At 44.8% G+C, this 14062-nt stretch overlaps 1 protein-coding gene across 1 annotated transcript in view; it reads right to left on the minus strand.

Annotated features, from left to right (window-relative positions):
• slc25a13 (solute carrier family 25 member 13) overlaps positions 1-14062 on the minus strand; it is a 37135-nt gene that overhangs the window by 14343 nt on the left and 8730 nt on the right. Inside the window, exons 5-11 of the mRNA XM_083680461.1 lie at positions 12471-12610; positions 8161-8307; positions 6447-6585; positions 4338-4431; positions 3089-3173; positions 1149-1233; positions 164-322 (exon numbers count right to left, since the gene is read on the minus strand). Of these exons, the coding sequence (XP_083536587.1) occupies positions 164-322; positions 1149-1233; positions 3089-3173; positions 4338-4431; positions 6447-6585; positions 8161-8307; positions 12471-12610 (849 nt within the window). The remainder of the gene's footprint in view (positions 1-163; positions 323-1148; positions 1234-3088; positions 3174-4337; positions 4432-6446; positions 6586-8160; positions 8308-12470; positions 12611-14062) is intronic.

The following is a 14062-nucleotide window of genomic DNA, read 5'->3' on the forward strand; positions in this document are numbered from 1 at the left end:
ACAAAATTCTATGGTTGTTCCTTAATCTAAGGTCAGCGTTTGCTATTTTTCCTCCATAATGGTTAATAATGGTTAGGCATGGGAGAGGGTTAAGTTGATCCTAGATCTGTGCTTATGGAGAGCTTGTCGAGATGGTCATTGGTGTGCCTGTGCCTGGACTGACCTCTGTACAGGCCAAAGAAGCCCTCATAGCGCACCACCTTCTTGAAGCAGTCGATGCTGTTCTTGTACATCAGCTCCCCCACCAAGGAGCCTGATGTCCTCTGGTTCTGCATGCGTGTCTTCACCAGGTCTATGGGGTACACCGCTGTGGCGCCCACAGCTGGCAGGGGGAGGAGAGGTTAGATAGACGCTATTAAGATGTTATTAAGGCATTACTAAGGTGTCGTGAAGACAATATCATTTTGATAATGTTGTTTAGACACAACGGCAATTAGATACCGTTTCAGTTTCAAGGGGCAGGTAGAAAGAAGTCTAGATATACGTGAAATGACATTTCTGCAAAGCAGTTCACGTGACTTAAGGCATTTCAGGAAACACTTCTGTTTCTGTTCAAGTACACATCATTAAGAATGACCAGGGACCAGGGGGGAGGATGAGGAGGAGGAAGAGGAAGAGGGGGACGGGTGTTTTTGGGGGACATCAAAAGAGCAAAAAGCAGCCAAAGTGCTGAGCCTCGTCAGTCATGTGTTATCTGACGGCTTGGCTGCCGGACACAAAGAGGGGCGATCCGACGGAGACAGGTTTAATTAGAGAGAGAGGATGGTCAGGGCGCTACCTCCTTATTAACCTGTCTCCTCTGGGAGGGAGGGAGGGAGGGAGGGAGGGACGGGGGAGAGAGGGAGGGGGAGGCAGTCTGGAGCCAAACACAGGGCCTAGGCATCACCTCACTCACAGGTACAAAAGAATCCACACAAGAGGTTTCCCATGGCGCAAAGAGCCCTCTCCTCTTTAAGCGGGGAGAAATCGCCCCTGCAGAAGGTAATAGGGGGGCCTTTGTCTTCTGCTTTTCTTGTGAGGAGGAGGGTTAGGGAGGTGGGGGGCTGGAGGGGGGGGGGGGCGAGGGGGGGTCCAGGGGGAGAAGTATGGGCCAGGGGGCAGGTGAGGGGGTGGTGGTGGTGGTGGTAGAGCAATGATCTGTGACTTACCCCCAGCAACAGAGCCAAGGGCAAACCTGTAGGAGGACTCAGCTACCTGGATGAGAACTGAGCGGGATGCTTCGCCACCAGACTGCTGCTCTCAGAACAACAGAGGGAGGGAGGGAGGGAGGGAGAGAGGGAGAGAGAGAGAGAGAGAGGGGGGGGGGGGGTATGATATATCAGACAAGCCATAGACTCAAACATCCCATGTTTCAATCAGTTGCAGAGTGCCATTCCCATGGTGTAGTGGAGCTCTTTCGTCCCTTCCCTGATTCCCTGGAAGTAGGAGACCTTGCTAAAAACCCACCTGTTCAGGACAAGTATAGGGCTGGATGTAATGCATGTTCTGTGACTGTCCTCCTATATTTTTATTTTGAAAGTGCTTTGAGTCCATGAGAAAGCACTATACAAATGTAATGTATTATTATTATTATTATTATTATTATTATTATTATTATTATTACATACAAACTCAATTCCACATAGTTTACACGCTTTATCACTTAAATGCCTTCAATTTATCAGTATTACAATGAGAAAGATTTGTAAGTATCATGTTAACTTCAGGGAACCATGCTGACAACACTGAGACCGAAACACAGATCACTTATTTCTCATACATCCCATGATTAGATTTTGCCTAATTTCTGCATTATAACATTATGTTTCCATTGACCGTCTAGCATCAATTTCCATCAGTTGTATTGTTTCAAAGAGAGGTTAGTCGAGCAAAACCACAATCAAAAGCCCTGATCTGACTGGACGTAAATCCAAGGCCCTTGCCTTAGCCATGGTGCAGAGAGAGTTAGTGCCTAGCCACACCATCCAAGCCTTATACCTCTACATACCTCACTGGAGGTACCTGTTGCACCAGCCTGCCCTCGTTTCTTGTCCCTGGGGGGATGGGGGAGTTAAGGAGGGGGGGCCCCTTCTCTGGAACAGTTCCACCTGTCAGGGGGTGTCTGAGCCCCAACCACCCCACACCCCCACCTCTGTTGGCCCCCAGTGCCCCAGAAGAGCCCTCCCTCCCTCCCTCCCTCCCTCCCTTCCTCCTTGAGTCAGAGCCAGGGGGTGGAGGGGGGGACTGGAAGGATGGGTGGTGGGGTGGGGGTGGAGGTTCAGAGGGAGAGCTGGCCAGCAGCCCGCGAGGCCAGACCACAGCCCAAAGCGGCTCATTGTGGTGGGACTGGCGTCTCTACTCGGGGCCCCTGCTCCGGCCGGCCTGGCGTGGAGGAGGAGGAGGAACTCAACCCCGCAACACGCTGCGTCTGCAGGCAGAGCTTCTGACAGGAGTAAAAAAAGAAACATCCAACCATCCAGCGTCTTTGCTTTTTTCATTCTCATTCTCAGCTGTTTCAAACCCCCTTCAATCATTTTTCATGTCCCCCTCCTGTGTTTTTGAGATTGATTACTCTTCTGGACGGCTAGACTTCCCTGTCATTAGCAGCTTTTTATGTTTCAATTTATAAAGATATACATGTCAGGGAGAGGTTTCTTGTGTCTGATCATATTTCTTTCTCTTGTGAGATCAAATCAAGGATTAAACACAAGTTCTGGATTTCTTTGCAGTTTTGTCCAATGACTATTTGAGAACACAAATAGAACCAGTAAAAAAACCTAACTGTATGTCTTATTTCGATACAGAGTACTCTGTATCTACTTTAGTGTATTACTCCAAATAGTTTCAGTGAACTTAGGGGATAGATAGGGGGGGATTCATCCCCCAAATCAAAGTCTGTCCGATTTGGTAACCTATCCATTTAATATAAATCCAGTCATGTGGTAAGAAGAGACTGTCAGTCCTATTGAATAGTGTAAACATGTAGCAGTGTGACAACTAGCAGGATGTGGAGGGTTGGAGATGTAAGCTACAGCTAGAAAAGAGCTCCTTTTCCCTCGAAAAAAAACATCAACAACACTTTTTTCTTTCTTTTTTTTTTCTCTGTTACCTGTCTCTGGACCTCAGCCAGGTTGTAAGGAAGGGCCCCCTCCTCCAGGGGAGAAATCATCTCAATGTCCGCCAAACCCACTCGTCTAGAGGGGGGAAGAAAAGGGGAACAGTTCAACTGCTTTCAAACAGACATCTTATAGTAATAACACCTTCAGCGCTTACAGCATTTAAATGCTTCTATGTGACTTTTTCATTTGACCGTTGAGTCTGGTATGATTTTCTGTGATATCTGATCTAGAACTGACCAACAATCTCTCTCTCTCTCTCTCTGCATCCAAACAAAACAAAAAATGAACGTCAGTGAAATCCGGGGGCCTCTCCTCCTCGTACATGTGCCCCGGCAAATAACATCTCCGTGACGTTCCCAGATTTGGGAACGCCGCAATCCCCCTCCCATTATTGGAGCAATTATCTCCCGCATCTCCAATCAGAGGCTGCGAGACTATTAAAGTATCCCGTTGCTCAGAAATAATAATCAGGTGCTCGTCGGAGTAGAAATTACCGGTAGGCGAGGCCGAGCCTTACGGAGTGGAGCAGACACTGGGAACGTGAGCCTCGTACAGTGAGGGACAACCACTTGTGTGTTGTGGATTCTCCCCTTCCCTTAGATAAATGCTGAGTTGGAAGGATTAGTGGAGTGAAAGGGGATTCTTATCCTGGTATCACTGTAGTCATGTCTGGCTCTTTTGATCACAGCACACACACACACATCTACAGGGAGAGTGAGTGTTGTCCCAGAGGTATGATGAGCTACTGATCCTCTCACTACCGCCAAGATAAATTGCCAAGGCCAGGCGATTGAAATCCAATCAAATGCTAACATGGATCTAAATGGTACGGAGCTAGTCTCTACGTGCAACGACGGGAATGGAGCATGTCAATGACTGTGGGAAAATGTGCTGTTCGGCTTTCCCTGATATGGAGCTGTGTTCAATATCAATCAAATTCAAAATGCAGAGAGAGGTAATAACTTTTGATTTATATTGCACTATTGTGAAGCTTGAAAGTAAAAAATAAAGACATTTAAACTGAAAAGGCCTCATTTGTGTGTGTGTGTGTGTGTGTGTGTGTGTGTGTGTGTGTGTGTGTGTGTGTGTGTGTCAGCTTTTTGAGTGCTGTGACAAGACTCTCCTTCTTCTGGGGCCCAGCCCAGGGGGGCCAAGATGACTCAGCTTGCCCTCTGTCTCAGTGTGTGTGTGTGTGTGTGTGTGTGTGTGTGTGTGTGTGTGCGTGTGTGCGTGTCTTACCCCCTGGGCTCATACAGGTCAGCCAGCTGGAACAGGATGTCCACCTCCATAGGAGTCACCTGACCAAACCTCTGCGCTGCGATGATGAACTCCTCTGTCACAGGAGAGAGTGAGGGAACAGTCATCACACCATCTCATACTGTGGTTTAGTTCCATACCAATGTGGACATTCCTATAAACTGTGTAGAAATTAAAGCAACACTGTATTATTGTTTTAGGCTTAACTAAATACTCTCATATAGTCTCTATGATAATAGATTTGTGTTCCTTCATTTCTACATGTATGTATCTTCTCCGGCCAATTTAATTTAATTTAATTTAATGTCTGAATTGAAAGTATGTTGGACCCAGTCCATCCATGACTAATGCTGGATGGTAGTCAGAGTGTGTGTACAATGGATTAAGTGTTTGGTTGATAATGAACAGGTTGATCCCAGGCTGGTTAACATTTCCATAGTGCTGGTATTGAGTGACCGCTTATTCAAAGAGTAGCAAGTGTTCTTACAATGTCGTCCCACACTGAGCCATTCACCATGGCAGAGCTCCGCTTACCCCCAGGCACCGACACGCTGTCAGGGGAATCACAGAATATACAGAAAACCTGTCTGTCTCTACACACAACCTGTATCTATACACAACTATCACCTGTCTGTCTCTACACACAACCTGTATCTATACACAACTATCACCTGTCTGTCTCTACACACAACCTGTATCTATACACAACTATAACCTGCCTGCCTCTACACACAACCTGTATCTATACACAACTATAACCTGTCTGTCTCTACACACAACCTGTATCTATACACAACTATAACCTGTCTGTCTCTACACACAACCTGTATCTATACACAACTATAACCTGTCTGTCTCTACACACAACCTTTATCTATACACAACTATAACCTGTCTGTCTCTACACACAACCTTTATCTATACACAACTATAACCTGCCTGCCTCTACACACAACCTGTATCTATACACAACTATAACCTGCCTGCCTCCCTACTCACAGTTCACTAACCTGCATCTGTCCAGTATATAACACCTATATAACACCTATATAACACCTATATACACCTGTCACTCTCTACATTATGTTTGTCATTTATCAGACTGTATGACTATGGACCAAATTGCATTAAGGTCATCTGAGTTAATGTTGTAATCACCCCTTCCATCCTCATAGAAGGGCGGTGACCACAGCTATGATGTCACACGCCAAACAGTGGCCACACTGCACATACGGAACCAATCAGGCAGCCGGGGTGGGGGGTGGGGGGGTGGGGTCAGCGGGAGAGAGAGGGAGACGTGGAGCTCTGCACGCACAGGTCCCAGAGGGGCCTAATGACTGGGGTCTGGGGGGCCTGGGGGGCCGAGATCTGCTGGCCAGGGTCCACCACAGCCTGCCCAGCTCAGCCCAGCACAGCCCAGCCACGGTGGGAACAAGCCAGGCCTGGCTGGCCCACACCCCCGATAAGGCCCAGATAGCATCACACATACCCAGAACTACCCAGCACCCAGGGGCCATGTGGCGCACTCAGACCCAGCCCCTCAGACTGAACCAGAAAAAGAGGGAGGGGAAAGGAGAGGGAGAGAGGGAGAGAGAGAGGGAGAGAGAGAGAGTGGGGTTGGGGGGGCTGGTCTGCAGATGTCAGCATGTAGTAGACGAGACAGGGGTGGGCGTGAATACAGTTCAAAAACTAGCCGACAGGACAGGACAGGGGGAGTCACTGTAGTGGGGGGGCAGCGTTGACCCAACTGTATCACATAAAGTCATCACATGTTGTTTTGCTCTCTTATAGGGAAGGGCAAACTGATCCTAGATTTTAGCCTGAGGGCCCGGGAGGATGTGTCACAGACAGGCCCAGTGAGAGCAACACCCAGCACACAGACAGCGCCACCGCCATCACTGAGGATTGTGGGTGAACAGCCCATGTGTCTGTTGGGACTCTTCCAGCAGGCCCAATGAGACGCAACGGAGGCGGAGGGAGGAGGGGGGGGGGGGAGGGAAAAAACTAAAACAATCACAAAGTAAACACACACACACACACACACACACACACACACACACACACACACAGGGATAGTACTGTAGTAGTAACCTTTAGTGACTTCCACGTCTCTCTTGTGCCCCGCCAGTGTGGTGTAGATCTTCCTAATGAGCTCCATGTTGTTGAGGAGAGAGTTGAAGCCGTTAAAGTAGGAGAAGCTGACCTGGTGGGACGTACTGCCCCCGGCCGCCTGGGAGAGAGAGAGAGAGAGAGGGAGAGGGAGAGGGAGAGAGAGAGAGAGAGAGAGAGAGAGAGAGACAGAGAGAGAGAGAGAGAGAGAGACAGAGAGAGAGAGAGGGAGACAAAGGAGAAAGAGAGACGGGAGCAAAGTGAACAATATGCTCCACACAACACGACACGCAACACGACACGACACACACAACACAACCATCAACAAATGTGAATCAAACATGTTGAATCGGACAAACAGGAAAACACAAATGACACGCACATCATAACCCATCCTTCAGTTAGTTCTGATATCCCAATATAAATACTTAGCATCAAGGGGGAAAAGGAACAACTAGCTCATCACAACCAGAATTCTCCACCCTTGACCCCCCACAGGGAAACCAACGTAAATACCTCTGTGTACATGGAACAGGATTACACTGGTGTTCATCAGAGGACCCCCGCTCGAGGGGCATGGTTAATAAAGTGCTTTTATAAGGAGAGAGGGATGTCATAAAGGAGAGAAAATAGAATGAGGTAAAGCTTAAAATAGAGACCGAGCCCTTCTGTAGTACCCGCTGTACACATTCCTACTGCCCACAACCCTCTTTCATGTTCACGAGAAATCCTGTCTGTCCAATTCCTTCTAAAAAAAAAACCTCTCAAACATGTTCGGTTTGAAGGTGTGTTTGTGTCTTGTTTTGATACATTCTGCAATAACTTGTTTAAGCAGCTTGGGTAGAATACTACAGATATTCATGCTACTCCTCTTGATGGTGGGGGTGGGGAGAGAACAGGGAGAAAACCATCCCTCTCACTAGATGGCGCTGTTTGCTTTACAGACACAGCACCCACTGAGACCACAGCTCGCTCCATGTTATCTGCAATAGGAGGAGACTGCATGGGTGAAACTGCTCTCCTCACAGAAAGACACATTTATCTCCTGTCCAAATCTAGGAGCCTCATGCTAGTGACTGAAACATCATACTCCGTGAAATTCAACTAGGGACATTATTCAAGGAAACAAAGAGGGAAGAGACAATATTTGGGTCAACAGTGGTCTATTTATCATTCATCATTTTTGGTGTGGGTGAATTAGAGGCGAGGGTGTGTGCAGGCTTGATTCCTTCAGCCCATTGTGTTTAATGCATCTCTAATGGCTGTGAGAGCGTGTTTACAAACATATCCCAGAGATCCTTGCCTTATGAGGTAAACACTGTGGAGAAAATGACAGTGAGTCCATAAGGGTTTCATGAACGGACGAGAGACTGACACACACAACTACACACAAATACACAGTACAAACACAAACACACACACACACACACACACACACACACAGTACTGTAGTAAACTTCCACACAACCACATATGCATACACAGCTCGCAGACACACATAAACAGACCATACATTACCACAGTGGAACATATTTGTACACACAGAGACAGAGTGGACAACAAAACGGCTGTGCATGTCTACCAGTGTCACGTTCAGTTGGCTGGTTTACTCTGAGACGGTCAGGGAGGTTTGAGTTAATGACACGTTAGGAGAAGTGGAGGGGGAGAACCAGAAAGCCAGAAGAGCCAGACTCACCGCCACCAGACACTCCTCCACAAAGGGTGTGAGCATGTGGGGTCGGATGGTAACCATGATGTCCCTGAAGTCCAGTGCCGTGATGGAGCCGCTGTGGGCCTTGTCCCTCTGAATGAATGCCTGTCGCGCATGCTCCTGCTGCATCTCCTAGTCAGGGGAGGGGAACACACAGAGATTAACACACACAAACATAGACACACAGAGACAGATACTTCACTTGGATCCACAATAACACATTGTGAGGACAAAGGACATATTTTTAGGTCATACAGATGCTTGTATTCATCATGACACATGAGTGCTGATGAGTCATTCAAACAACTTAAATCACACACAAATAAATTCACAAGCAGATACAGACAGACAAACACACAAGCACACACACACATAATGACACAGTCATTTTCTGGTGCTCACAGTTAAACACAATGTTTCTTTGGGTCACTAACAAATGATCTGAAGAGGTCAACTCATGAGCATCAAAACACATACTGTATGTACAGGTGAGGTGAGCACAGCATGGTGCCTTTATTCAAATATTTAATGTCGGACTATAGATATTTTGTACAGAATTGTGTCAGCTTCTAACATGATAATAACAGTGTATCTATATACACACACACACACACACACACACACACACACACACACACACACACACACACACACACACAAGTAGCAGGATTCCTGTTGATGAGCCCCCTGACGCCATTTTCCCCTCTCAGTTACAGGGAGCCGGCGTTTGGCGGAGCTGCAGTCATTTGCTCTCCTCTCCTCCTTGCTCCTCATGCTGCTTCTCACCATCCCAAATCCCCCATTAAATGCACTCCAGGGGATAAACACACACACATAGACAAACAAACACACACACACACACACACACACACACACAGAGACAGACAGAGGGCCACAGAGACAACAGACAGGCTCATGGGAGGACTCCTACAGGCTTTGAAATTAAAAGCCATTATCAGTACCTGCGACCACAAGTCTTCTGAGAGGGTCTGTCAACAAACCACAAACACGGTACAGCTTCCTCCCAGCTCATAATAAATGCAATAAAATAACACTAAGGAAACACTAGTTTCTATGAGCAAAACAGAAAGATACATTGATAGGGTTTGTCGACCAAAAACCTTTCTTTAAAGCTATTTATCATATGAATGGAACACTATTAAAAAAGTACCTCCCTTCAAAACCTGGGAGAATGTAGGCCTATTCCTGTGTGGAGAGTTTGAGTGACTGACATTCAGTACCTGATAACATAACAGTTCTTGGCTACATTTATAGCTCCATAGCTCCGTTTTAGGAGATTGACACGCACATAAAGCTGAATAGAAACCAGAGAATAAGAACTGACATTTCACCAAAGAGGGTGATCTTCAAACCTGTGTCTGTAGCAACAGGATGTCACGACGACATCAGCTATCCACACACAGCTCACTTTGGATAATCGTTATTTGGGGAGGTTAACTGTACAGATCTAAAATGAAAGACATCCAAAGGAATGTTGCAAATAACACAACAATCACCTAACTGGAAAAGGGACATTTGTAGTGCCATAAGTTGGTGCCGTGACTCCTAATTCAGTTGGTTTTGAACCTACTGATGAACAGCTCAAAATACACTGACATGTGTGTGGAATAAATCCATAAGATAATGAAAAGAGACTATAGTCAAAACAAGAGGGAAGGGAGAAAGAAAAATATGTGTGTGAAGGGAAAAAATATCCCTGCACTCAAGCTGGACAACACTGTGGAGAGTTTGGAGAGCCACAACCACATGGAACAACAAAACAATTGCGGGCCCAGCATCTAGCAGTTTATAGTTTTAGCCTCTTAAAACCTTAACTTATTGCAACTGTGAATGTTTTAGAGACATGGTTTTTATTTTGGGGGGGTAGGGCCTAGCCTTAGTCGGGCCAATACCCAGACCGCCAAGGCATTTATTGTTACTTTAATTGTCCTTGGATTTGAATAAAAACACATTTGACGAGCTACCTCTGTTTGGTTTCAATACCAGTACTGGCGCTCTTACCCAAAACTTAAACAATGGAATACCTGCAGCAGAAAGACAGATTCCCTCTCCTCCTGTTCTCTGTTTCTCATCAACACATACCGGGTTAAAGCCATTACAGGACGTTAAGGGGAAACTAAACCATAACAGCCTGTTTTAGTACCCACTCTGTGTTCAGTGTGCCAGCATGCCAGCGTCTAGGACAGGGCTACCATGTGCCACCTCTACGTATGGCAATATCATCAACAGACCACATGCAACAACGTGAAGCCAGCCCTGGCAGGCATTCACGCGAAAGACAAAAAATGCATGTAATTTTGGAGAATCTCTGGCTTCCATCGAGACAGTAATTGGCAAGAGAGCCCTTGTGAGAAATCTGCAGCGCAAACGTTTTCCCGGATAATCCCATCTTGTGTGCATCTAGTACATCATTACTATGGATGAAAAACACATACTGTACATGTACCGGGATGTGAATCCCCATAGAAACAAAGTACAACATAGACATATACATGTTGGTAACACTTTAGGTAAAGGGAACACTTATTAGGTATTAATTTAATAACACTTTTCTAAGTTTGAAGGGCCATTATTTGGTATTTCTATGAGGGTTCTCATCCTCTCATATGATATGTACTGCATATTTTTCTATAATTCATCTAATAATGATGTATGACATACTGTAAGATGTTATAAATCAATATATTTACTATGGCTGAATAACAGACCTTTATACAATGCACCTAAGAGAAAACCTCTGACGTTTGATGCTGCATCAACATATGCATACTCTATTTCTGATAATATTCTTGACACATTTACAACACAGTAACAGTAAGACGTTTCCTGAAATGGTTAAACATTAAAACATCAAAATAACAAGTGGGAGAAAATACTATATTATAGCATTTTCTAATAGTCGTTTGTTAAGATAAATGAACAATTTCAAATACAACAGTTGTCTCTCAAAAACCTCATGGTCTTCACCCAGTTCATTTCATAATAACCCTTTTCCAGGAGAAAACGTCACTGAATGTTGACTTCAGGAAAAATTACTTTTCTGAGTTAGTTATTAAGGCATGAATCAATAGCTATGAAATTATTAAATGAAGTGAGTGAAATAGGAAATGTGTATTTCATAGTTGAACTATGAGCATGACTGCTGTACTTCTGGTATGAAGTACTGGAAACCGCTGGAGTCAAACTGGGCAAGCTCTGAATGCAAAATACATTCTCTACTGGCTACCACACACACACACACACACACACACACACACACACACACACACACACACACACACACACACACACACACACACACACACACACACACACACACACACACACACACTATCAGTGTGTTACTCACAGTGTGTAAGCCATCTGGTCCAAGTTAAGTGTAATATAAAAAGCTCATTCAGATATAGTGAGTGTAGATGCAAACTTGGCACGGCCGACCCCCCACTCTCCCTCTCCCTGATTTCAGGGAGTCTAGACATCATATTGGAAAATGGCTCGCACACCACAAAAACAAAAGGAATGCTGGAGCGCCTATGATACTGTCCTTTATGGAGAAGGAAATGTCTACCTGTTAGGGAGAAATAGGTGGAGTAGGGCCTATATTGGGGGTTACGTCGCCTAATGGAAAGCAAATGGCAGCGTTGAAAATATAACCTCAGTGTTTCATTAATGACTAATCAGGTCAACATGCCGGGCTGTGTTGGGAAAACAGTGAGAGGACCAAGGAGTCTAGAGCTGTGTGTGTCAGGCCTAGGCTGGAAGGACATCAAACACACTGAGTATGGAATACAGGCATCAACCAGTCTGAATGCAGTATGCATACATAAGATCATGGTAATGATAAGAATACAATGAATGAGGTGGTTTTGCAGACTTTCAATAACAAATGTGTGAAATGTAATTCCCTGAATAGAGTAAATAAATGATGCAGGATCTGGAGGGACAGTGACATGGACTTTCCAAGCAAAAAAGAGACAGATGTCAAACATATAAGATTGATAGGGATAGCAAAAAAAGGAGAGGGGGGAGAGAGAAAGACAGAGGGACACTTTCAAATAGACACACTAAAAGAGAGAATAGACAGGAAGATAGAGCATGAGAGTCATCGTGTGAGAGAGAGAAAGTATGTGACAGAGAGAGAGAGTGAGAGTGAGAGGGACAGAGGGAGAGAGAGAGAGAGGGGGGGGGGGGGGAAGAGAGAGGGAGATTGAGGCAAACAGAGACAGACAGACAGTCTCTGTGAGGGAGTGGAAGGCGATATTGAGGCAACCCACCAGCAGGAACTGAGTGAACTCTCCGTAGCTGAGGTGCTTCTTCCTCTCCGTGCCAAAGTGGAGCCGCATGAACTCAGAGTCCCAGTTAAAGGGGATGTGCTGATGGATGGTGGTCTGGCTGAAAACCTGCTTCATGTCCTCTGAGGAGAGTCAGACGAGACGAGCACCTTTTAATCTGACTGTTTACAAACAGACAGTAGATTAGCTGTAGCATATCCTTGTTAGAATCTGATAATCGCACATATGGCTGGCAATGTTGTTGTATGTCATACAAAACAAAATGTGTTTGTTTTTGCATTACAAATTACAATAATGGGTATAAGAAGTAGTTTAATTAGTTCCCTTCGGCAGGGAAGACACTTTATTTTGATAATGGTGGGAAGTATGTTCCTGAAAACACAGGTTAATGACTAATAACCATGGAGTGATGTCTGATGGTATTGTACTAGGTGAGGATTTATAGGCCTACTGCATTCTGAGAAGTCTGACTCCCTCAGTCTGAAAGAGTCTCAGGCAACAGAGGCACGGTAGGTGGGACAGATTGAACACAAGTCACATTGATTACCGGCTAAACAAATTGATAGAGAAACCTCTTTCCTATTACACAACGATGAACAAACCATGTTTCAAACAGCAACAAGCAGAGAGGAGGAGGGAATAAATGAAAGAAAAAAAATGGGAGTGAAAATTTCAGCCAGGCCATACCTTTTCTGGAACAAGACAGCTCGGGCAGGTTTTACACTTTAATGAGGCAATAAATATACAGCCTTTACTCCGCAGAGTAGCATTGCTGCGCCATTCCAGACCTGCTTTTATATTATCAGCTTTTATGGACCTGTCAACACTACAGCCTTTTTTTCTTTTTTCTATCTCTTTGGCTCAAGTACAATCATATTTCACAGGCGTTTGCATGTCACTGTTTTATTAACTCTGTTCCACCAAATTATGGATTTATTTTTTACACTGCGGAATCACAGAGCATTCATCTGTACGTGTTTAAACACTGAGTGTTTTTCTGCGTTTGCCTAACAGAAATTACACAGGTTATTAATAAACAACAAAAAAGCAGAGCAAAAAAAAAAAATCTATAAAAAGAAATTAGAAATTAAAACAACCCATTTATTATGTGGAAAAACAAACTTGCTTTAATGCTGCTAAACCGTGGCAATTAATGCTTTTTAATAGGTTATAAGGAGTGAGTTGTTATTTTCAGTTTTCATGGAGAAGCCCTTTAATCTAATGAAAAGCACAAAAAAAAAAAGAGAAAAAAATAATTCTGTAATGTATCACAATAAAGCGACTCTGACAAGACCAGAATCGCAGTCACAAGTTATTTGCTTTTCATGAAATGGGAGCTGAATGCGAGTTACAGACACTGCAGTGTATGGCATGTGTAATGTTTTTCATGCAATTTTCCACTTCTCACTGCGTCTCATAGCACTTTGGTGTTGGCTATATTCATTAACCTTTCAGAAAGGCAGAAAAACAACAGACCTTTTAATTACGGCAGAGAAACGTCACCGATAAATATTCTAATTGAGCCTTTTAAATATGAACATTTACATATGTGCATATATAATCAACCACAATGA

This window comes from Argentina silus (assembly GCF_951799395.1).
Source record: "Argentina silus genome assembly, chromosome: 11".
Taxonomy (NCBI): Eukaryota; Metazoa; Chordata; class Actinopteri; order Argentiniformes; family Argentinidae; genus Argentina; species Argentina silus.